Raw genomic sequence first — 26,999 nt, 5'->3', positions numbered from 1 at the left:
AGTGAGGGCCCTGCTCGCAAGCTTACAGTCTATGAGGAAATAGGGGAGACAAGAAAGGTAGATGGTAACAATTGCTTGTATTGTATGGTCAACCATCAATGTAATAAATAGGGTAATCACAAAATGCTGAATGAACAAATCACCAACCAGCATGTGTAAAGTTCAGACACAGAAGTCTATTAAGTGCATGTGGTGTGTGAACAGATGATACGAGGGTCCTGATTTTGAAGGAAATTTTATATGGGAAAAAAAGGGATAGTTACAGTAGATAAGTGAGGTGAGGCGATAGGCCCTTCTGAAGAAATGTGTTTTTAGGGCACGCTTAAAACTGTGGGTATTGGAGATTAATCAAAGAGTCCTGGGTAGTGCGTTCCAAAGAATTGGAACAGCACATGAGAAGTGTGGAAGACGGGAGGTTCAAATTATTGAGGATGTTAACCTTAGGTCATGGGTAGGGTGGTAGACTGACATGAGGGAGGAGATGTAGGGTGGTGCTGAAGAATGGAGAGCTTTGTGGGTGAGGGTGGTGATGAGTTTATATTGAACTCTGTATCAGGTGGGTAACCAGTGCAACGACTGACATAGGGTGGAGGCATCGATGTTGCGGTTGGCAAGGAATATGTTTCTGGCTGATGGAGTCAGGACAGATTGGAGAGGGGATAGTTTAGTAAGAGGGAGACCAATTAGTAGAGAGTTACACATTGAAAATATCTGAATACATTAAATTTCTAAAACAAGATTTACGTGGTTTTATTTTCTCTACCATATTTGTTTTTTTTAACAAATTAGCCTTTACATTTAAGCCTGGTCTCAGAATAATAATATAACATTTAGGAAAAAAAATACAAATTAAAATGCCAACACTTGAAGACAATATAGCAAATATCTCTACAAGAACCGAACTTTTTCCAGTTACACTTAAATAGGCTGGAATAAAAGCCACCCAGACACTGCAGACAACCAGCATGCTGAATGTGATATTTTTAGCTTCATTAAAACTATCTGGCAAATTTCTCGACAGAAAAGCAACCAAGAAACTCACTGCAGCAAGAAACCCAATGTAACCCAGGATAATGGAAAATGCGACTATTGAGCCTTCATTACATTGAAGAATAATTTTGTCCACATACAAGTTAAAGTTGTTTTCTGGGAATGGCGGTGCAGTCGATAACCAGATAATGCAAAATACAACTTGGATAAATGAACAAACAAACATTAAGGAGTTGGTGATCTTTACTCCAATAAATTTTCGACATTTGCTTCCAGGTTTGGTGGATTTGAAGGCCGTGTAGACGATAATAGTCTTAGCCAGAATAGAAGAAATGGCTACTGAGAAGAAGATCCCAAATAAAGTCTGACGAAGCATACAGGTGACTCTTGTAGGACGACCAAGGAACAAAAATATACAGAGGAAGCTTAACATAATGGAGACAAGTAAGATGAAGCTTAAGCTTTGGTTAGATGCCTTTATGACTGGAGTATCTCTAAATATGGAGAAAATTCCCAAGATAAATGAAGTTTTGAGAAAAAGAAAAATAACAATGATAGTTATAATAAGAGTTATTGAGTCGTCGGTATAAGATAAATAATCTGTCTCTTTTGGTGCACATTGATTGTTGTCATTTGGCCACTGGTCTCTTGGACATCTGGTGCATGATCGCTTGTCTAAAACAAGAATAGAAAACAATCTATGAAAGTATATTTTTTGAGAATTTTTTAAAGATAGAAGTTTTTACACTATATACAGACCTAGAAATTTTTTTGTACATGACTTATGCTTATGTAATCTCTGATAACTAGAGGATCTGGCAACAAAGAGATTTGTTCTTGGAAGAAAAAAAATTTTTGGTCCTTTTGTTAGGATAGGCTTCTTTAAAATAAACCTTTGTCCGCAACTCCAGCACATCTAATCCGGCTAACTGTAATTTTATAACCACTTTTGGTCAGTCCCTTGTGGCCTTACAAAAATTGGTAAAAAAATACTGGTTCATTTTGCTCAATGATCCCATTCTTTCAGATCAGCTACCCAAACAACCCAGATTTATTTACAGACGTAGTCGTAATTTATGTAGTTACATTGCTCCCAGTAATTCCTCTATTTTGTCCAAACAGCATAACGGATCGACCCTCTCCAGGGTTGGTTGTTATCGTTGCAATACATCTAAATGCCTCTGTTGTTTGACTACTATGTTGTCTATTTGCTTCAATGTACGTGCTGCTTACAATACGTAGGCCGCACTATACAGACCATGCATGCCAGGCTGAACAAGCATAGGCAAAATATTCGTAATGGTTTTGTTTTCCACAGCTTTTCTAAACATTTTTCATTTGAATATCATAAAGATCCAAAATTTTTAAAACTGATCATTATTGATCAGGTTGGGGACACTGTCAATGATAGATTGCATTGTTTGATCAATAGGGAGATTTACTGGATATATAAATTGGGGACTCTTTCTCCTGAGGGATTAATTTTAACATTGGATAATGTGGTACACTCGTTTTTGCCATTTATGAGTGTGCCATTCACCTGTTATGCATTGTTTTGTTGTTTTATCTGCTCTTAATCTGTTTTGTACCATTATAGGGTAAAAATTATCAGTGCCTGATTGTTGGCTATATAATACCAACCTTGTAATTTCACCCCATGACCTGAAGAATGTAGTATTCCACTGCCGAAACACGTGTTGTTTTATTGACCTAATAAAGGTGTTTTTATTATTTCCTCTTCACCATCCATTCCTTGGCGCTCCATAGACCGCGGCATTGTCCTTCATCTGCTCTTTTTAAAATACACGGCATACATAACAGTAAGATGTCTTTTGATTTGTCATCAATGACTATCGTTAGAAAACTGGAGAAGTACTGATGCATATCACATGTTCAGGTAGAATATAAATAAATCTGACATTTACAGTTACATCCATGGTCCTCCAAATCAAGATAAGAGGTTGGGTCATGGGATCACTAGACTGAAAGCCAATCCAGTACATGCACTAATGTGTAGACAGAATGACATCCAGTGGTGTAACTAGGGGGCTATAGGTCATGTTGCAAAATATGGAAGTGAACCCCAACCAGCATATTCATCAGATGACTATTGCCAAAATATATAAATCTCATAGAAAACGTAGCAATAAGATCATTTATTTTCTAAGTAATATTTCTAAATAAGAGTCATACTGTTGCCAAATAACATATATCATAATATTGTTACTAAACAAGTCTGATATTCCAAAAGTAATCTACCAATAATAAACCACATGAAGGGGATAAATATCTCCTCAGCATGACCAGATAATAACATCATTTGGTGTGTGAGTATAACCAGTTACTGAACAAAATCCACTATAGCAAGACCAATATACCACACCATGACCGGACAACATATCACCACATAGTGACTACCACCATACTGATTATTATTAGTGATGAGCGAGCACTAAAATGCTCGGGTACTCATTGCTCGGATCGAGCAAATTGGAATGCTCGAGTGCTTGGTCCGAGCAATGAGCCCAATGTAAGTCTATGGGAAACTGGGGTATTTTTCCCTGCGGCTCCACCCGGCAGTCTGCAGAGGGCCTAAAAATTGCCGAAAACGACGGGAACAGTACTGAAATGACATGGAAACAGCATGGGGAAGATCCCTGGAAGCATCTCTGACTCCCAGGTCACTGCTGTCAAATATGTTGTCAGAGGTATTATGCCACTTTTAGGGACTCACAATAAAACATGCAAAAATGAAACCAAAATGAATTTTCCTGGGAAAAATTTTGAACATCCTTTCCAGGGTAATGACTTGTATATAAGGCAAAATAAATAACTAAAAACAAAAATGCTCCTCCACACCTTGGGCAATGTTCACATGTTGCGTTTTTGATGCATTTTTGCACTTTTGCATTGCTTTCAATCAAGACAAATGCATTCTCTGGGAAATGTCATTCTAACATTTTACAACCTTATCTGGCCATGTGGTGTGTAACACACCCTGTTTCATTTATGATGGAGGGACTCTGAAAGTCACAAAGCCTATTTTTATTGGGCCATCAGGCGGCCCTTACTATTCTTAAAGGGCTAGCAGTTGGATATACTTTGTTGTTCCCATTATTAACGAGTGAGTCTCCTATAATGTTACTGCGTATGTAGTGACTGCAAGGGCCGCCAAAAATTTGCAGGCACTCCAATGCCCCTTGCAAGAGACGTAGAGGTCAGAGAGCCTCCTAAAAACAATGTTCCCATTATTAGGAAGTGGGTCTCCTATAGCGTTTGCCTATGCAGTGAAGCAATGGCTGCCAAAAATTTTGGAGGAACTCCAATGCCCCTTGCAAAATATGCAGAGGTCAGAGAGCCTCCTAAAAACAATGTTCCCATTATTATGAAGTGGGTCTACCATAGTATTTGCCTATGCAGTGAAGAAACAGCTGCCAAAAATTTGGAGGAACTCCAATGTCCCTTGCAAGAGATGTAGATATTCTGATATGGGACATATGGTGGTGATATGGTGGTTGAGGATGAGGATGCGGAGAAGGAGGAGGACAAGAGCAAATAGACAAAATCAAGAAGCGCATACCCATGTCTGGGTGTGAAGACAGAGGTGCATGGGAATAGAGTTAGACCTCCCCCAAAAAAGACACTGTATTTAAGTTTATGTTACACTGCTATCATTTGGTGGTGTAGAGAAGTTTGGCCAAATCCAGCCCTTGTTCAATTTTATAAGAGTCAGCCTGTCAGCATTTTCAGTTGACAGGCGAATGTGCCTATCAGTTATAATTCTACCGGTGGCACTAAAAACCCGCTCTGTCAAAACGCTAGTGGCAGGGCAGGACAGGACCTCCAAAGTGAAGAGAGCCAGTTCATTCCATGTGTCCAGCTTGGATGCCCAATAATTATAAGGCACAGAGGAATGACGGAGGACGTTGGTATGGTCGGAAGGGTACTCACCATCTTCTGAAACTTTTCACTCCTTGTGAGAGTACCCCCCGCCTCGGGGCCTGTGCGATGGGAAGGTCTGAGAAAACTGTCCCAGAACTTTTACAGTGTTCCCCTGACTCTGCTGGATTTCATTTGTGGCTCTCTTGCCTGTACTCCTTGGTTGTCCAATGAACTGTGACCTCTGCCGCCAGCGTTTTCAGATGGGAATTTTTTCACTAATTCCGCAACAAGGGCCTTCACGTACTGCGCCATTTTATTAGGCCTGTCCTGCAATGGAATACGAAACATAAAGTTCTTTCTGTAGCGTGGGTCTAGAAGTGTCAACAACCAGTAATGACTGTCACCCAAAATTTGGACAACGTGAGGGTCACAGGAAAGCCAGCGTAACATAAACTCAGCCATGTGTTCCAGACTCCAAAGAGGCAAGTCTTCCATTTCCTCACCAAGAAGACGACTGATCATGCTCTCCTCCTCCTCTTCCTCCTCCTCTCTGTCCTCAGGCCATCCACGCTGAATGGACGGTATGGCAGTTGTGCAGGTAGTACCGTCTATAGCGCAGGAAAAAAGCTCCTGTTCTTCCTCCTCCTCTTCTTCATTGTCACCCAATCCACATTGGGATGAGATGAGGCTGGGCTGTGTGTAATCACCCTGTATGGTTCCTTTGCTCCATCTCATCGTGCTCCGCCTGCAATGCATCCTCTTTAATTGTGAGCAGAGAGCATTTCAGAAGACAAAGAAGTGGGATGGTGATGCTAATTATGACGTCATCGCCGCTCACCATCTTGGTGGAGTCCTCAAAATTTTGGAGGATGGTACATATGTCTGTCATCCATGTCCATTCCTGAGGTTTTATGTGTCCAGTCTGACCTGAATACAGACTGCTTTGTTGATGCTGGTAGTCAACAACTGCCCTCTTCTGCTCACAATCCTTCACAACATCTGCAATGTAGAGTTCCAACACGTTTGGACATCACACACCAGTCAGTGATCCAGAAGCGCAAACGCTGCTCAGGCACGGCCAGAGCGGCAGAATCTGTAGTTGACTTTCTAAAATGGGCACACAGGCAGCGTACTTTGACAAACAGATATGACAGATCTGGGTAGGTTTTGGAAAACTGCTGAACCAAGAGGTTATGCACATTGGCAGGCATGGTACGTGTGTGCGGTTGCCTCGCCTCTGAGCCGCCACCAGGTTCCGGCCATTGTCACACACGACCATGCCTGACTGTAGGTTCAGTGGTGTCAGCCACAGATCTGCCTGCTCTTTCACAGCTGTCCACAACTCTTCAGCTTTGTGTGGTTTGTCACCTAAGCATATTAGCTTCAGCACATCCTGTTACTGCTTAGCCAAGGTAGTGCTGCAGTGCTTCCAGCTTGCGACTGATGTGGTCATTTCTGAGATGGATGCTGAAGAGGAGGAGGAGGTTCAGCAGCTGTAGAATGTGGGGGCAACCATGATTAACCCAGGGCCCACAATCCTCGGCGTAGGGAGGACGAGTTCCGTCCCAAGGTATGCTTAGGTCCTGGCTTCCACTATGTTAACCCAGTGTGCCATCTGCGAGATGTACCTTCCCTGCCCACAAGCACTTATCCACATGTTGATGAGGGCACGGTTAATGTTGGGGGACACATGCTTGTGTAATGCGGGGATGCCACACCTGGAGAATTAGTGGAGGCTGGAGACCGATTAACCAGGGACGGCCGCCGCCATCAGGTTGTGGAAAGCTTCCTTATTCACTAACTGAAAAGGCAACATTTCGAGCGCAAGCATTCTCTAAATGTGTGAATTTAGTAGTGTGGCCTGGGAGGCATTAGCTGCGTATTTGCGCTTGCGTTCCAAGGACTAGGGTAGGGACAACTGAACGCTGCGCTGTTACAAGGACGTAGACGTGCTTGCTGATGGTGCTAGTTGAGAGTGTTCAATGGCAGATGCAGAGTGGGAAGCATCTTGGCATGCGCCATGGACAGGTGATTGGTGTGCATGCACAACAGCGCAACAAGCAGTGGTGTCACCCACAGACACTGTTGCTGGACCCTGGAATTCGGCCCACTTTGTTGGGTGCTTTGCTGCCATGTGCCTGATCATGCTGGTGGTGGTCAGGCTGCTAGTTTTGCTACCTTTGCTGATGCTGGCCTGGCAGGTGGTGCAAATGGACTTTTTGGGGTTCTTGGCAGAGTCTTTAAATAACAACCAGACTCGGGAAGACCTAACAATTGTACTGGCAACTTCCTTCATGTTGATGTTACGGGAATGGTTGCCCGCCTTCTGTCTGTGGCCACCACAGTGCTTGTTCTTGCCTGTTGTGGTGCTACGCCTACCTCTCCTTGTATGCTGCTGTTCTCGCTCTGCATGTTACCTTGCCAGGTTGGGTCAGTGACTTCATCGTCCACCACCTCATCTTCCACTTTTGCACCCTGGTCCTCCTCCTGACTTTCTGGCAATTGTGTATCATCATCATCCACCTCTTGTGACAGTTTCCCACCATCTCCTTTGTGTGACCGTGGCTGCTAAAATATTTGAGCATCGCTACATGTGATCTGTTCTTGCCCTGCTTCAAGTGGACTGGACGAGAGTCCCAAATCTATAAATGGAAAAGTGAACAGATCTCCGGAGTGTCCAAGTGTGGTATCAGTTGTCTCCGGGCACTCGGCATGGTGGGAGGAAGGAGGATCAGGGTGAGAAATATGCGGTTCACACTCATGGCTACTGAGACTTAACCATGTGGAAGACAGGGTGGTGGTGGCTAACTGACTGGAAGCATTATCTGCTATCCAACCAATAACCCTTTGACACTGCTCTGTGTTCAATAGTAATGTTCTGCTGTCCCCTATTAATTGAGACAGGAAGGTCGAGAAGATGTGGGTGTTTGTTGTGGCACAATTTCAGCTTGTCCACAGTTTTAAATAGCTGGCCTGTAGGTTACTATTTTTCAAAGTGACCTGGTGTCAATAGCTTCACTGACACACTACAACAAAATGTAAATGGAGGCCACTATTTTCCACGTTCATTACAAATTTCTGTATTTTTATCGCTGTAATATGGAAAGAATCTGGCTGTATTCTGCTGTGGCAACAAGCAAATGGAGTAGAGAAACGGTGTTCTCTGGATTGCTTTTTAACCAAATAATAAGGATTAATATCAAAAAAATAAATTTCCCTGGCCCCTAATACCTGGGGCTATTTGTAGAAATATCTGTAACAGCAGCAGCAGACAGAACTGGAATGGAGCCTCTTGTGCTGTATTATTCTCTGCAGTCTGTCGCATACACTGCCTGCCTGTTTAGTTCCTGCTATCACCACTGATTATATGCAGCTGAGCTAAAGCCCTGAAACGCGTAAACCAGTGTGCTGGGATCTTGCTCTATCAAGCCCTCCACCTCCAAAATGTTTGCCTGTATTTTTTACATCTAAGAATTTTTTGGAATAAAGCTTTGGAACATATCGCTTTGGTACTGGATTTTTTCGCATTGAATATGTTGTGGAATACCTATACTAACTCTAAACAAGCAAATCTCTCCCTGATGCAGCAGCACCTCTCCCTACTCTGCCTGATTCCGGGGTAGACTGTGACGAGCATGGCGGCGCCAGGTCTGATATACATCTGATGATGCTGTGCGGCCAGCCAATCACTGTAATGCCACAACCAATATGGCTACAGAATTACAATGTGTGGCAGGCAATCCCTGCATGTTCATTGCAACCAGGAAATACTCGCAGCAGTAATGAGATGCTTGGGCGAGTACCAAGCAGTGGCGAGCACGTTCACTCATCACTAATTATTATCAAAAACCACAGTAATAACACTAATATTACCACCAGTGACACTATAATTTGAAATGCTGTATTTCGTGTAAGTGTATATAGTACAGGTCAATCATGTGAATTAATGATAACATATCCTAATAAAGTCATTAATTTAGGCTTTTCTATTTCATCCAGTGTAGACCTATATTACTACTTCCAGCTTGTACTCATTTTGGCAGAAAGTAGCATACATATATCTATGACTGATGACTTCTACACCATCCTCCATTCTGTTTCCCCTGCTTCTACAATGCGCCAGATGAAAACAAAAAGTCAAATATCACCACACTGATGCCCTATAGAGTAACAGTACAGTACCTCACTTTTGTTCTCCCTGTAGTAATAAAATATGATAAAGTAGTGATGTCTCTCTTTCGGACCTCCTGGCTGTAAAAATGCCCACCTCTGTGGCCCCCTTATAGAATTATTGCCATTGTCTCCTTTTATAGTTCCCGTGCAATAATAAAATTCGTGTTTGTGCCCCCATTCAGTTGAAATGTCCAATTTTGTACACAAATACAATAGTAGTTCCCCCTCCTCAGTGGCTACAGTACTAACATGCACTATTGCTTCCTCATATAATAATACTGTCCACCTTTTATGCTTTGATATAGTTGGAATGTCCTAAAATTGTTCTATAAGTTAATAATGAATAATGTAAGGGCCACAAGAGGGAATATCATTAATGTTCCTCATTGAGTAGTAACAATGATCCCTATTATGGCCCAATACAGCAATATTGTCCCCTTAATTGGCCTTATACAGTAATTATGTCCTCTACTTTCTACCATAAACTAATAAAGAATGTTCCTTATTATTTCCCCTATCCTGGCAGTTATCTTGTAATAATGTAACCCATCCTGTTATAATATCTCCCGTCCTGTAATAATATTTTCCAATGTGACTCATATCTTGTAAGAATGTCCCCTGCTTTCTACCGAAACTAACAAAGAAAGTAAATCTCCTGGCCCCCATCATGTAATAATATCCCCTATTCTGTGCTTTATCTTGCACTTATGTCTCCCATCCTGTAATAATGTTCTCCATCCTGGCTCTAATCCTATCCTGAAATAATGTTTCACATCCTAGCTCTCATTCTGTAATAAAGTCTCCTACCTTGTAATAATATCCCCCCTTCTTGTCTCCATCATAAAATAATGTCCCCACCTTGTCATAATGACCCCTATCCAGTAATAATGTCCTCAATCCTCTAAAAGTTTCCTCCATCCTGGCCATCATCCTGTAATAATATCCCCTTTCCTATGACAATGTACCCTGTCCTAGCCCCTATACATCAATAATGTCCTCCATCCTGACCCCTATTTTGTAAAAGTGTCCCCCATCCTGGCATCCATTATTTAATAATGTCCTCTATCATGGTCACCGTGTAATATTTCCCCTATTCTGGTCCCTATTCAGTAATAATAAGTAATAATGTCCCACACCTTAGCCCTCATCCAGTAAAAAATGTTCCCCCATCGTGGCCTCTATCCTCTAATTATGCCCCACATCTTGACCTCCATCCTTTAATAATGTCTGAAATCCTGTACCCTATCTTGTAATGATGTGCCCTATCCTGCCCCTATACTGTACCAAAGTTATCTGTCCTCATCTCTTCCATCCTGGCTGTTTGATAGGCTGGCTATTTGTATAGCTCTTGAGAAGCAGGGAGCAGGTGGCTCTCGGCACCGCTGTACATTTCAACTGAATGTGCATCGTTCTTAAAGTATAATTAATACCTGTCTCATTAGATATTTCCCCATCAGAACACTGCAGACATGTGAAGCAGCACTTATGGCTGTTCTTTAAGATCCTTCGATAACCTGGTGGACAGTCTTCAGTGCACTTAGAGACTGGAACCTAAACATAAGCGATTATATTTTTAATACAATGTTTGTATTTTTATATTGTGGAAGCAAAAAAAATTAAATATCTGAAGCATGCATTTATGCATAGTTTTTTGAAGTCCCATCGGTTTTCAAAGTCCAGCCACAGTTAGACATCGCGAATCTAATATTCATTTTTCTTCTCTTCCTGCGGGTATATATTTCCCATTCATCTGCTGTATTTTAACCCTTCTGAAGTCTGCATTGCATCTCCATGCCTATATTGCTCTGCAACTCATTGCTATATATTTCCCATTCATCTACATTTTTCAAGCCATGATGCTTTAAGGTCATCACACTTTCTTGACCAAGTTTTATGATCCATGTAGTTCTGCTAGTCTGTTTTTTTTTTCTGCAGTTTTATTGTCTCCTTTTGTCTTAAGCTAGTTGATTGATTGCTAACGAGTTAAATCTGTGTTAGATCTAAGCACATACTTCCCTTTATAAAGAGAAATAGTTAAGGGGCAGCATTTATGCGGGGTGCATTTATGCATATAGCATTTATGCAAAGTTTTTCAAAGTCCCATCGGTTTTCAAAGTCCCGCCACACTTAGTCATGGCAGTTATACAGGGCAGGAGACAGGTATGACATGAAAGACAATTAAACAAACTTGTTTCCAGGTCATCTGTTTTGCAAACTGTGTTAACCATTTGTATTTGTGCCATTTATATTCTGGCTGCTACACTCATCCACATTCACCATTCTCCCACATTCTCGGCACACTTCATTCATATTAACCCCTCTCGCCTCACTTCTCCTATGTACAGCTATCATGCTCTCTTCACAATGTTATACCACACAGACCCATTCACTCCCACCATACAACACAAGAAATGCTCTCACAAATCACTCAACCATCTGCTCACTCTCTCTATCTTCCGTCTCTTATTCGCAGGTGATATTTTTCCTAATCCAGGACCTTCTTGTAATAATAACACTAATTCTTTCCCTGCTACATTGAGAAACCCTGCCAATCGCATTAATATTCCATGCATTTCTTCTGTCTCATTTAACTGTGCCCTTTGGAGCATGCGGTCAGCATGTAATTAATTCTCCCGCATCCATGATTTCTTCCTCTCAAATTCCCTTAACATTCTGGCTCTCACTGAAACCTGGATCCAGCAGTCGGAAACCACCACCACTGCAACTCTCTCATATGGTGGCCTACACTTCTCTCATACCCCGAGACCTGACAGCAGATCAGGTGGAGGTATTGGTCTGCTCCTTTCAACAAAATGTACTTTTCAGGTTATCCCCTCAGTTCCCTCACTTATCTTCCCTTATTTTGAGGCTCACACAGTCAGACTCTTCGGGCCCTTCTCCCTGCGAGTGGCAGTTGTGTATCGCCCTCCGGCCCCTCCCATCAGTTTCTGGATCACTTTGCCACTTGGCTTCCAAACTTTCTATCCTGTGACATCCCCACTCTCATCATGGGGGACTTTAACATCCCAATTGGCGATCCTCTATCCCCATCTGCAGCTCATCTTTTATTGTTAACCTCCTCCTTCGGCCATTCACAGCTTACTAACTCTCCTACACATGAAGATGGAAATATCCTTAACCTGATCTTCGCCTGGCTTATCTCAATAAATGACCTTATTAACTCTCCTCTTCCACTCACTGACCACAACCTTCTTTCATTCTCTGTCAAGAACTGTCTCCCTGTTCAAGACATCCCCCCTTTCCACACCTATAGAAATATACGCGGCATTAACACCCAGAAATTAGTGAAAACGTTGCAATCATCATTGGCCCCAATCTCCTCCCTCTCGTGTCCTGACTCTGCACTGAAACATTATAACAAAACATTGCAATGCACCATGGATGAAGCCGCACCTCCTACACAGAAAACAACTTGGCACTGACAGCGACAACTCTGGCACACGCTTCAAACACCTTTTCCCCAGCGGTGCTCTAAGTGTGCCAAACAGCTGTGGAGAAAATCTAATCTGGCCAAAGATTTCCTCCATTATAAATACATGCTTAAAACCTATTACTCCGCCCTTCACCTCTCCAAACAAACCTACTTTAACAACCTCATCATCTTACTGTCTAATCCTAAATACCTCTTTGATACTTTTCACTCTCTCCTTAATCAAATAGCACAGGCCTCACCACCGACCTCATCACTGACAATCTAGCCAATTATTTAAAAAAATATTGACCATATCCAACAGGAAATTTTTCTCCCAATCCCCAAATGTTATGTATGCTCCTCCCTCCCACAGTGCATCTTGCTCACTTTCTGACTTTGAACCAGTTACGGTAGTAGAAGTGGTCTGGTTCCTTGCTTCCTCTTACTCTACCACCTGCACCAGTGACCCTATTCCCTCACATCTTCTTGAGTCCCTTTCTCCAGCTGTCACCACTCACCTAACTAAAATATTCAACTTCTCCCTCTCATCTGGTATCTTTCCCTCTTCTTTCAAACATGCCAGCATACATCCATTACTTAAAAAACCATCCCTCGACCAGAACTGTGCTGCTAACTACAGACCTGTTTCCAATCTTCTATTTATCTCTAAACTCCTGGAACGCTTGGTCCACTCCTGTCTGATCCACTATCTCTCAGATAATTCTCTTCTTGACCCTTTACAATCTGGTTTCTGCTCTTCACATTCTACTGAAACTGCCCTCACTAAAGTCTTTAATGATCTACTAACAGCTAAATCTAATGGTCACTACTCCCTGCAGATTCTCCTAGATCTCTCTGCAGCATTTGACACTGTGGATCACCAGCTCCTCCTCATTATTCTCTGCTCTCTTGGCCTCAAGGACACTGTTCTATCCTGGTTCTCCTCTTACCTCTCTGACCGCTCCTTCACTGTGTCTTTTGCTGGCTCCTCTTCCTCTCCCCTTCCCTTTATTGTCGGGGTCCCTCAAGGATCAGTCCTAAGCCTCCTTCTTTTCTCCTTATACACCACTCCTATTGGACAAACAATCAGCAGATTCAGTTTTCAGTACCATATCTACGCTGATGACACCTAATTATAGACCTCTTCTCCGGACATCACCCCTGCATTATTACAAAATACCAGTGATTGTCTTTCTGTTGTGTCTAACATTATGTCCTCCCTCTATCTAAAATTGAATCTGTCAAAAACTGAACTACTCTTCTTTCCTCCCTCCACTAAACTACCTGTGCCTGATATTGCCATTCCCATTTGTGGCTCCTCCATTACTCCCCAGCAACAAGCCCGCTGCCTTTGGGTCATACTCGATTTAGATATTTCCTTCACTCCTCACATCAAATCACTCTCTCGCTTGTTTCATCTACATCTCAAAAACATTTCAAGAATCAGAACTTTTTTTACATTTGACTCGGCAAAAACTCTTACTGTAGCTGTTATTCTCGTCTGGACTATTACAACTCTTTACTAATCGATGTCTCTCTTACTAAACTTTCCCCTCTCCAATCCATCCTGAATGCAGCAGCCAGGATCATATTCCTCTCCAACCGATGCACAGATGCCTTTTCCCTGTGCCAGTCATTGCACTGGTTGCCCATCCAATACAGAGTTCAATATAAACTTATCACTCTTACCCACAAAGCTCTCCAAGATTCAGCACCACTCTACATCTCCTCCCTCATCTCAGTATAACATCCTTCCTGTGCCCTCAGTTCTGCTAATGACTTAAAACTAAAATCCTCCTTAATCCGAACCTCCCACCCCATCTCCAAGATTTCTCATGTGCTACGCCAATTCTTTGGAATGCACTACCCAGGACAATTCAATTAATTCCCAATACCCATCTTTAAGCGTGCCCTAAAAACTAATTTCTTCAGACTGCCCTATTGCCTTAACACACTTATTTAACTGTCATAGTTTGGCCCATATCAAAATTTTCTTCAAAGTCATATTCATACCTTCCATGCATTGATTTGCCTCTGTCTGTACTGTACACATATTGTCTGGCGACCAGTTCATGCAGTGCTATGTAATTACCCTATTTAGCATATTATGGCTTGCTAGCAGGGACCTCACTCCTATTAATATCTGAGTTATGCTTATTTTGTAATGTCGTTTTGTCTGTTCAAGCCCCCCTAAAATTGTAAAGTGCTGCGGAATAATGTTGGCGCTATAAAAATAAAAAATATTATACTATATTAAGCATGTTTTTATGCATTTTGCTATAACAAAAAAAATTATTCAGCTTTGATCATTGGTTACATTTGGCCACTACAAGTGCTGGTTTGAGCTGTACAGTGTGAGATGCTACATGTTTGACCCCCACTGATTACATATTGATGACCTATGGATTGTTTGATTATTATTTCATGGTCTTCAGCTCGATCTCGAGCTTGGCGACTTGATGGATGAATGATCTGTAGGAATATTGATGTTGTACAAGCATAGATAGGTCCACCAGGGTCTTCTCCGCAGTTATCTTGATAGTTTTATACTATCAGGGTTGCTGGTCTTACTCTTCACCTTGTTCCTTCTAATCTTCCGACCATGGTGTCCTTCACCAGTGATTACTCTCTTCATATGATGTGTCTAAATTAGGCAAGTCATAGCTTGGTGATCCTTGCTTCTAGTGACATGTTTTGCTTAATTTGTTCCAAAATTAATTTTCTTGTTCTTCTTGACATCTATGATAATAATAAAATCCTTCTCCAGCACCACATTTTGAAGGCAATGAATGTTATTTTTGTTTATTTATTGTTCAGGTTTTGCATCCATATGTTATTATAGAAATGTTATGTACGAGCCGTGTCTTCATCACCAATGAAATTGTTCCTTGATTTTAAGACCTTGTCCAGTTACTTCCTTGTTGATTTGCCCATAGCTATTCTCCTCTTGACTTCCGGTGTCATCGCTGCATCTTGAGTGATCATCCTCTACTAGTTCCAGTTCATCGCCGACCATCACAAATGTGTCTCACCTTAATGTTATAAACTTTCGTGAAGCACCCATGAGTCCAAAAAGGTTACTACATCCCAAGATGAATTCCTTTCTGGCGTGTAGCTTTCAAAATAGGAGTAATGTTTAGAAGGCTTCTGCTGTTTTGGCACCCTGGGGGCAATACAAATATGACATGGCTTCCACAATCTATTCCAACCTACATTATTCCTTCCCTTCTGTGCCCTGCCATGGGACCAAACAGTAGACCCCGACCACATATTAGGTGTACACACATTCAGTAGGAATAGCTTAACACATTTTTCAATGCATCTTCTCTCATTACATGTTGTGAAAATGAAAAATTTTAGTTTAAAATTAAATTTTAGTCAAACTATATAATTTTTCTTTTTTTTTTTAGATTTTTTTAGATTTTGTATTAATTCTTGTGAAGCGCCTGAAGGGTTAAAAAATGTCCTGAATACAATTTTAATTACATAAAGGGGTGCAGTTTTTGAAATGGTAGCACTTTGGGGGGTTTTCTGACATACAGGCCCCTTCAAGACACTTCATAACTGAAACTGTAAAAAAAAAAAGATTTTATAAGTTTTGTTGAAAATATGAAAATTGATACTAAACTTTTAACCATTCCAACATCCTAATAAAATAAAAGGCTGTTTCAAAGTTATGCTGGTGTAATGTAAACATATGGGAAATGTTATATATTAACTATTTTTGTATGGTATGACTTTCTGTTAAAAATGCACAAATCTTCAAAGTTTGAAAATTGCTAATTTTACTACTTTTTCCTTCAAATTTTCGATATTTCCATTATATAAACAAACATTATATCAACCTAATTTCATCACTATTTTGAAGGACAATGTGTCATGAAAAAACAATAACTGCAATATGCCTACTCTTGGCCACTTTCCGACTAGACGAATCCTTTTAGTAAGTCATTGCAGCACCTCTCCCTAATGACGTCCTGTTCCAGGAGGTGTGATAGACGCTGTGGAAAATTGAGTGCAGACTCAGCATCTTGTAATATCTCATTTGAGACTCCGCATGAAGTGAAGTAGAAAAAGTACATTCAGGGATAAGCTGTATATGGAGAAGTGTAGGGTATTTTATAATAAAGCAAATGACAAATGTGCTTATGGTAATAAAATAAATATGTATAAAGGACATTTTAGGTATCGAACTGCCTCTTAAGGTTAAGTGAAGACCATTTTCAGTATTGTTGTTTGTGTACCTTTTAAGCTAGCTTACGACATCTGACTTCTACACATCTGATATCAGCCTTTTATTAAAATATACAAATTTGAAGACTGTAAAGCACTTTAACATTTAAGAATATTTATTTTCCCAAGAAAAATCAGGGAAATTTCATAGAAAAGGGATTAGAGAAAAACATTCACATATAAATTATTGAATGTTCAGTCAAATACATTAACGCAATACATGAAGAGTGATTATAATACTGACCTTGCCATTTTTCCAAAATATTCTATTAGCATCTATGAAAAGCTGATCTTCATCTCGCACAGATAGATTAAATTCTCCAACATGGTTTAAAACAATCCAAGATTGAAACATTATTCTAATATTATTAATGTGATAGTAATTGGTCATTTCTCCTTTGTCATTAAAGTAAACTTCTTTTCCCATTGAATCTTGGAAATGAAGTTTTCTTAAAAAGTACTGAAATAAATGAAACAGTAATCAATAAGAATAGGTAACATAAACTTTCCACATATAAGAACACTCTTTGGGTATTGTTTGAGACTTGAAAAAGAAGATGAAAACTTTTGAAGACAGTGTAGTCTTTATTTTCTTCAGAGTTGAACTGACTGAACTGTACAGTGTCCATTTTAGGACACGATCAGATATCAAAGACAAACATCAGAATGATGGCAGTTTGAGGCTAAATACCCTGTCTGAGAATTGATTTTGATAAGTGACTTTGATACTTAGTGAGTACGGAAAGTATTCAGACCCCTTTAAATTTTTCACTCTTTGTTTCATTGCAGCCATTTGGTAAATTCTAAAAAATTCATTTTTTCTCATTAAAGTACACTCTGCACCCCATCTTGACTGAAAAAAAACAGAAATGTAGAAATTTTTGCAAATTTATTAAAAAAGAAAAACTGAAATGTCACATAGTCATAAGTATTGAGACCCTTTGCTCAGTATTGAGTAGAAGCACCCTTTTGAGCTAGTATAGCAATGAGTCCTCTTGGGAATGATGAAACAAGTTTTTCACACCTGGATTTGGGGATCCTCTGTCATTCTTCCTTGCAGAACCTCTCCAGTTCCGTCAGGTTGGATGGTGAACGTTGGTGGACAGCCATTTTCAAGTCTCTCCAGAGATGCTCAATTGGGTTTAGGTCAGGGCTCTGGCTGGGCCAGTCAAGAATGGTCACAGAGTTGTTCTGAAGCCACTCCTTTGTTATTTTAGCTATGTCCTTAGGGTCATTGTCTTGTTGGAAGGTGAACCTTCGGCTAAGTCTGAGGACCAAAGGACTCTGGAAGAGGTTTTCATCCAGGATATCTCTGTACTTGGCAGCATTCATGTTTCCTTCATTTGCAACCAGTGGTCCTGTCCCTGCAGCTAAAAAGCACCCATAGCATGATGCTGCCACCACCATGTTTCATTGTTGAGATTGTATTCGGCAGGTGATGAGCAGTGCCTGGTTTTCTCCACACATACTGCTTAGAATTATCACCAAAAAGTTCTATCTATGTCTCATCAGACCAGAGAATCTTATTTCTCATAGTCTTGGAGTCCTACATGTGTTTTTGAGCAAACTCTATGAGGGCTTTCATAGGTCTTTCATAGGTTCATAGGAGAGCCTTCCGTGGGGCCATAAAGTCCCGACTGGTGGAGGACTGCAGTAATAGTTTACTTTGTGGAACATTTTCCCATCTCACTGCAGCATCTCTGGAGCTCAGCCACAGTGATCTTGGGTTTCTTCTTTACTTCTCTCACCAAGGCTCTTCTCCCATGATTGCTCAGTTTGGCTGGACTGCCAAGTCTAGGAAGACTTCTGGTTGTCCCAAACTTCTTCTTTTTAATGATTATGGAGGCCACTGTGCTCTTTGGAACCTTGAGTAATGCATAAATTCTTTTGTAACCTTGGCCAGATCTGTGCCTTGCCACAATTCTGTCTCTGAGCTCCTTGGGCAGTTCCTTTGAGCTCATGATTCTCATTTAGGCTGACATGCACTGTGAGCTGTGAGGTCTTATATAGACAGGTGTGTGCCTTTCCAAATTAAGTCCTATCAGTTTAATTAAACACAGCTGGACTCCAATGAAAGAGTAGAATCATCTCAAGAAGGATCACAAGGAAATGGACAGCATGTGACTTAAATATGAGTGTCTGAGCAAAGGGTCAGAATACTTATGACCATGTGATATTTCAGTTTTTCTTTTTTAATAAATTTGCAAAAAATTCTACATTTCTGCTTTTTTTCAGTCAAGATGGGGTGCAGAGTGTACTTTAATGAGAAAAAAAATGAACTTTTAAGAATTAACCAAATAGCTGCAATGAAACAGAGTGAAAAATTTAAAGGGGTCTGAAGACTTTCAGTACCCACTATACGACTTTGATAAGTGACTTTGACATCTGACTTTGATAAGTGACTTTTACAACTGTAATAATAATAATGAAAAGTCACAGCTGCTTCAGTCAGCTCGATTCTGCCACAGCTGTGGCTTTAAGGCTTCCCCACATATCTTCAAAGGCTACTGGTATCTCAAACACAGGGGGATCCAGCCTCTGCCTTCCAGGCTAGTGGAGTCCCACACAGGGACCAGGCCTCTCACCCTCCAAGGCTACTGGTATCCTAAACAAAGGGGGATCCAGCCTCTGCCTTCCAGGCTTCACCAGGCCTCTCTTTCTAGGCCTCACCAGGTCACTCTTTCTCTCCCTGTTTCAAAACTACCAGGGTTTATATATCCTTTTGTGCACACAGGACCTGTGATGATGTCACAGTAACATGATCAGTCACCTGAGGGGGAGGTAAATGGTCAGCTAGAGCACCCCCCCCCACCTGGACATTCTAACAATGCCACAAGCCACTGAATTACATGTGGTATAGGTATTCGAACCAACCAGTGAACAACAACTGTGGCTAACCATATGTCTGATATTCTCATTTTATATTGTTATGTCATTATATTTTAAACATTGTATTCAAAAAAATTTGGATTTTATTATTATTTTGGCTTTTCCTCCAGTTGTTTATATAGGTTCTTATTGTTATGAGAGTGCCTATAATGCTTTGGTTTGTATAGGTGTATTAATTTATTAAGTATTGCATATTACTGAATGCACAGCTATACATAAACTTGTACGCCATTACATGCTATCAATATTATAAATTGTTGTCTGAGGAATATTATGCCATGCTGAATGCAATTAGGCATCAAAATCCACTGCTGGCGGCTGATTTCGCCATTGCCAACCAATGATATCTCAGATGAATTAAATGAAAGAAAAGCCAGGAGACATTGCAGACTATTGTAGAATGTTTAGGCAATGCAAGATGCTTACAGTAGCACCAGCAACATCTGCCTACTGTTGTTATATTGAAAAATTGCTTCTAGGACACTTTGGAGAAATGGCCGTACTACTGCTTCCACAACCAAATCAATGTAATGTCAAGCTGTTATTGCACCTGGAATGAATACTAGAAGAGTCTGACTGTCAAACATTTTGCTATTGTCTCAAGATTGTGATGTTCCCTCATGAAGGCCACTTTATAAGGCTGCGTGCCCACTATGCATTTTTCAATCATTTTTGCCTCTGAACTTCCGCAGCGAAAACACTTAAAAAACGCTTGGTAAAACATGCCCCATGGTCCCGGAAAAAATACGCAGCATTTCCGCATCGTAGGCACTTAGCCTTACTTTTCGTTGCCCATATAGTCTTGTCAGATTTAAAGAATGGCATGTAATGATTCACTCTGTAATGCAAGCAAAATCAGACATCGCATGAGTAGCGTAAGTGGACCAACTGCGTCTACACAAACCATCAGAATGTGTTTGCATGACTTTGGGCTATGAGCCGGACATCCACCTACTGGTGTTCCATTATCATCATTCCACTGTTCCCAAAGTCTATCATGGATGCTGAGGAAGACGTCAATGTAGGCTGGAATGAAGGTCTTATTGATTCAGTGATGAGTTCTCTTTTGTGTTGGATGCAATAAAATTTAAATGGATAGGCCAGAGATGGATCTTGATGATTTCCATGCCTAAGTGCATTTGAGTTGACAGATGATTACATAGAAAACCATTAATAACTTGTTTGGCAGCATACCGAGGCCTGTAAGTGTGTGTATTTCAGCATGTGACACTCAAATTTGATTCTGAATAAATCAAGATGTTTTTAAAATTCTTGCAATATGTGCATAAAATTAACATCTATTTATCCTGGGATTTTCATAGTCCAACAACTTCTCCTTCTTGGTTTTCCATTTTCAATGTTGAAGAGTGATATATGGCTATGGTATCCCAGTAGTAACCAAAAGTGAATATAATAACACAGTGCACTGGCAGTCTTTTTATGATTTTTTTTCCTTAAATGATCCAAAAAGTATTCCTCTTAGTCATTTATGTCAGGCACATTGTTTTGTGCAAATCCAAGAGTCAAACTGATAGTGTCGCGGTTGGAGGTAACAAGTGATGTGCCATTTACTCCACATTATCCTCTGCTTTTTCCCACTAATACATTTGCTGGAGACTAGAGATGAGCGTTGTTCTACTCGAACTGTTCGCCAATCTCAAATTCGAGCTGTTTTGGGCGGTGTTCGAGCCGTTCGGCGAACACGAACAATTTGAGAAAAATTCGGCTGTTCAAGGTTATGTTCGATAACTGTTCGTGCACCAAAATCATAACTGGATTTTTTCTCAGTAATGATGAAAATTAATGTTAATACGCAGTTTGAGTGTACAGCGGGGTGGGGGGAGGGGCAGGGGATGGATCTCTGCAGGAACAATGAAGATCTCCATTTTTTTTTCTCTTTCCCGCATTTGCAGTGGGGAGGTGCAATCTGTCAGCCTATCAGCAGCGCACACACGGAGCGAAGTGCTTTTTTTCACACAAGCAAGGGCATGTGTCATTGGCAGTGTATGTCACATGTCCTTGCCCTATAAGACCAAGCCATTTTCCCCGTCGCCACCATTTTCTCACTGCTGCAGCTGCGTGTTAGACGGCACCGCTGTTGCTGTGTGCGCTATACCTTGTTAATTTCAAGCCAATTTTCGCACAAATATACAGATAGCTTGGGAGTAGGGAATAGTTGTGATTGCAGTCCTTTTAAGGACTAGGTTACAGCATTTCCTACGACTTTTATCAGGGAGGTCTGTGCTCTTAAATAGATAGGTTGTGGGAGTAAAGACTAATTGTAATTGGAGTCCTTTTCAGGACTAGGTTACATGAGTTCCTATCAGTTTTTGCCAGGCAGGTCTGTGCCAGTGCTGTGCAAGTTTTTTTCACAGCATTTGGCTGAATCTAGCAAAGCTAATCCTTTTTGGCCTATTGCAGAGTGTGTTAGTCAGTGGAGTAGCCTATCTGTGTTGCAAGATATAACACCTGTGTATAGAATACCAATTTTTTTACTGCACCTAGTGAAGTAAAATCTTTTGGGCATAGCATCATTCTATTAGTCCATCTATACTGACCTCCATCAGGTTGCAAACTGAATATAATTTTTTTCTGCATCTAGCTCTGAAAAAATATTTGGGCTTCTAGCAGTGTGTGGGACTTGGTCTATTAGTCCATCTATACTGACCTCCATCAGGTTGCAAATTAAAAATAATTTTTTTCTTCATTTAGCTCTGAAAAAATATTTGGGCTTCTAGCAGTGTGTGGGACTTGTTCTATTAGTACTTCTATACTGACCTCCAGCAGGTTGCAAATTGAATATAATTTTTTTCTGCATCTAGCTCTGAAAAAATAGTTGGGCTTCTAGCGGTGTGTGGGACTTGGTCTATTAGTCCATCTATACTGACCTCCATCAGGTTGCAAATTAAAAATATTTTTTTTCTGCATCTAGCTCTGAAAAAATATTTGGGCTTCTAGCAGTGTGTGGGACTTGGTCTATTAGTCCATCTATACTGACCTACATCAGGTTGCAAATTAAAAATAATTTTTTTCTGCATCTAGCTCTGAAAAAATATTTGGGATTCTAGCAGTGTGTGGGACTTGGTCTATTAGTCCATCTATACTGACCTCCATCAGGTTGCAAATTAAAAATAATTTTTTTCTTCATTTAGCTCTGAAAAAATATTTGGGCTTCTAGCAGTGTGTGGGACTTGTTCTATTAGTCCTTCTATACTGACCTCCAGCAGGTTGCAAATTGAATATAATTTTTTTCTGCATCTAGCTCTGAAAAAATAGTTGGGCTTCTAGCGGTGTGTGGGACTTTGTCTATTAATCCATCTATACTGACCTCCATCAGGTTGCAAATTAAAAATAATTTTTTTCTGCATCTAGCTCTGAAAAAATATTTGGGCTTCTAGCAGTGTGTGGGACTTGGTCTATTAGTGCATCTATACTGACCTCCATCAGGTTGCAAATTAAAAATAATTTTTTTCTTCATTTAGCTCTGAAAAAATATTTGGGCTTCTAGCAGTGTGTGGGACTTGTTCTATTAGTCCTTCTATACTGACCTCCAGCAGGTTGCAAATTGAATATAATTTTTTTCTGCATCTAGCTCTGAAAAAATAGTTGGGCTTCTAGCGGTGTGTGGGACTTGGTCTATTAGTCCATCTATACTGACCTCCATCAGGTTGCAAATTAAAAATAATTTTTTTCTGCATCTAGCTCTGAAAAAATATTTGGGCTTCTAGCAGTGTGTGGGACTTGGTCTATTAGTCCATCTATACTGACCTCCATCAGGTTGCAAATTAAAAATAATTTTTATCTGCATCTACAGTACCTCTGAAAAAATATTTGGGCTTCTAGCAGTGTGTGGGACTATTTGTATTAGTCCATCTATACTGACCTCCATCAGGTTGCAAATTCAAAATAATTTTTTTCTGCATCTAACCCAGCCAATAGTTTTGGCCTAATACCACAGTTTGGCCACTCAGCTCTGCTCAGTTACCATCCATTGATTTTTTGTGCAAACAACTCCAGAGTTGTGAATTAGTTAACCACCAAAATGAGTGGAAAAAGGCCTGCTGCTGGTGGAAAGGGGAATAGGCGTGTTGGGAAGGGGAAAAAAGGTTGTGTCTGTGGGGTAGGTGTTAAAGCAACAGTAACATCTGCAGAAGAAAGACCATCTTCCAGCCAAACTAAAATGTCTACTTCTTTTAGCGGACAATGTGATAAGATCCCTTTCTTACGGCCACGCCAATCGCTACAAATTCCAGATGAAGCACAAAAACAGCAGGTGCTTCAACGGATATCAAGTGCTCCTTTAAGTGGGCTCTCCTCCACATCAACTTCAACATCACAAATACTCCAGTCCTCAAAGGTGTCACCCAAATCGCACTTGCTTCCTCACAGCTCACAAATCTCCAGCTGCCCGTCTGAGTATGAGGTAGAACAGATGGTTGAGTCTGCAGAGCTGTTTACTCATACTATAGCCTGGGAATCAGAGGTCGACTCCAGCGCTTCTGTGAATCCAGACGAGGAAATGATCTGCACTGATGCCCAGAATCTTTATGAGTCGGATCCAGGACCAGACGCAGAAGGTTCTGACCATAATGTAGACCCTCATTCCCAAACTGTAACTCCTGTTGGTGGAGACAATGAGGAAGACGATGATAAGACTCAAATACCTGATTGGAGCGACAACTTTAGTTTTTTGTCAGGGCAGGAACAGGTTGGCTCTGAGGACGACGGGTGTGATAACGCACAGGGTGATGATGATGAGGTCGGAGATCCCACTTACTGTCAACCCACAGTCAGCCAAGAGATGAGGTCAGCAGAGGAGGTGGAGGAAGATGCTAGTGACGACGAGGTCAGGTTGCGCCTTCCTGGACAGAGACGTAGTACTGGAAGCACATCAACAACTGCATCCTCAAACACAACTCTGCCTCTCACCACAAGTCGTGGTGGCTCTTCAGTAGTGTTGAGCCACCCCCGTAGTGTTCGGGTTCGGTTCCGTTCGTCGAACACCGGGATGTTCGAGGAACTGTTCGTCGAACTGTTCGTCGACCACCTTAGAACACCGTCGAACACCGTTAAAACCAATGGCAGGCAATCAAAAACACATAGAAACACATAGAAAACACCTGCAAAGGTGTCCAAAAGCTGACAAACTGCTCAGAAGACACTCTCTTTAAAAAAGCCGGCCGGCAAATTCAGCAGCGGCATACACCGGTACCCGACAATTTAGACAAGAAGGAATAGAGCATCACACATAGATTAGATAGATAGAAACATGTCAGTCACACATATAAGAAGCACAGTGACAGTGTTGGTTACTGCACTTGTCATTTAGTGTAAAGGATTTATTAAAAAAAATATTAGTGTTTTCATGCACCGTCTCTTTAAAAAAGCCGGCCGGCAATTCAGCATCTGTACCCGACAATTTAGAACAGAAAGAATAGAGCTTCACACATAGATTAGATAGATAGAAACATGTCAGTCACATATATAATAAGTACAGTGATAGTGTTGCTTACTGTACTTGTCATTTAGTGTAAAGGATTTATTTAAAAAAATAATAGTGTTTTCATGCACTGTCTCTTTAAAAAAGCCGGCCGGCAATTCAGCAGCGGTACCCGACAATTTAGAACAGAAAAATAGAGCATCACACATAGATTAGATAGATAGAAACATGTCAGTCACATATATATGAAGTACAGTGATAGTGTTGGTTACTGTACTTGTCATTTAGTATTAAAATAAAGGATTTATTATTAAAAAAATTGGCGTGGGGTTCCCCTTAATTTTAGGCTCTAGCGGAGGTTAAGCAGACGGCTGGGGCAGATGTTTGAAGCCTGGGAAGGGGGTAATACCCACGGAGCTTCCCAGGCTACTAATATCAGCCCCCAGCTGAATACATAGCCTTTACTAGCTATTAAAATGGGGGACCCCCCCAAAAAAATGACGTGGGGTCCCCCCTAATTTAATAGCTAGCAAAGGCTAGGCAGACAGCTGGGGGCTGATATTAATAGCCCAGGAAGGGAGCCATGAATATTGGCCCCCTCCCAGGCTAGAAACACCAGCCGTCAGCCGCCCCAGAAATGGCGCATTCATAGGATGCGCCAATTCTGGCACTTAGCCTCGCTCTTCCACGCTGCCCTGGTGCGGTGGCAGGGGGTAATAGGGTTGGGGTTGATGTCAGCTTATAATGCCAGCTGACATCAAGCCCAGGTTAGTAATGGAGAGGCGTCTATAAGACACCCCCATTACTAACCCCATAGTCAAAGTTAAAAAAAACACAAACACCCAGAATAAAGTCCTTTAATTGAAATAAAGACACAATCCTTTATTGTTCTAAATTAAACCATACTTACCATCACGCCCATTCCAGCTGAAGCCAACGATCTCCTGCAATAAAAGAAAAATAATAAAGCAACCTCATCCTTACCTTTCCATGGTTCCCACGACAGCTTCAGCTCTGCTTCATCGAGATGACAGGCTGGACCGCAGCAGAACGCTGCCATCCAGCCTGTCATCCCACAGACACTGAGAAGCGCAGGCTTGCTTGCGCTGCTCAGCGTCTCTCTGTGACGACATCCAGATGAGCCGAGTTCATGTCCAATGAACTCGGCTCACCTCATGCACGTCACTGATAGCGTGGGAAAATTCTCACGCTGAAGCGCTGATTGCAGGAGAATTTTCCCACGCTGTCAGTGACGTGCAGGAGGTGAGCTGAGTTCATTGGACATGAGCTCACCTCATGCACATCACTGACAGCGTGGGAGAATTCTCCTGCACTCAGCACTTCAGCGTGAGAATTTTCCCACGCTGTCAGTGACGTGCATGAGGTGAGCCGAGTTCATTGGACATGATCTCGGCTCATCTGGATGCCGTCACAGCGAGACAGTGAGGAGCGCAAGCAAGCCTGCGCTTCTCAGTGTCTGCGGGATGACAGACTGGATGGCAGCGTTCTGCTGCGGTCCAGCCAGTCATCTCGATGTAGCAGAGCTGAAGCTGTCGTGGGAACCATGGAAAGGTAAGGATGAGGTTGGTTTATTATTTTTCTTTTATTGCAGGAGATCGTTGGCTTCAGCTGGAATGGGTGTGATGGTAAGTATGGTTTAATTTAGAACAATAAAGAATTGTGTCTTTATTTCAATTAAAGGACTTTTTTCTGGGTGTTGTGTTTTTTTTAAATACTTTACTAGAAATTCATGGCGGTCATGTCTAATACTGGCGTGACCCCATGAATTTTGGGCTTGGGGCCAGCTGATAATACCAAGCTGGCCCTAACCCCTTTATTACCCAGTGAGCCACCACACCAGGGCCCTGGATGAGTTGGGTACAGCGCCAGAAGATGGCGCTTCTATGAACTCGCCATTTTCTGGGGTGGCTGCGGACTGCAATTTGTAGCGGGGGGGGG

General features: G+C 41.4%; 1 protein-coding gene across 1 annotated transcript in view; it reads right to left on the bottom strand.

Annotated features, from left to right (window-relative positions):
* Window positions 1-694: 694 nt before the first annotated feature.
* The window catches only part of LOC141218863 (vomeronasal type-2 receptor 26-like), an 89,807-nt gene continuing 63,502 nt past the window's right edge, over window positions 695-26,999 (bottom strand). Inside the window, exons 4-5 of the mRNA XM_073665958.1 lie at window positions 10,476-10,596; window positions 695-1,665 (exon numbers count right to left, since the gene is read on the bottom strand). Coding sequence (XP_073522059.1) covers window positions 695-1,665; window positions 10,476-10,596 — 1,092 coding nt within the window. The remainder of the gene's footprint in view (window positions 1,666-10,475; window positions 10,597-26,999) is intronic.

This window comes from Phyllobates terribilis, unplaced genomic scaffold (genome assembly GCF_046119375.1).
Source record: "Phyllobates terribilis strain yellow unplaced genomic scaffold, ASM4611937v1 Scaffold_1__5_contigs__length_1240528914, whole genome shotgun sequence".
Taxonomy (NCBI): Eukaryota; Metazoa; Chordata; class Amphibia; order Anura; family Dendrobatidae; genus Phyllobates; species Phyllobates terribilis.
Note: the sequence above shows the minus strand (reverse complement) of the source record. Positions and strands in the feature narration are given on the sequence as shown.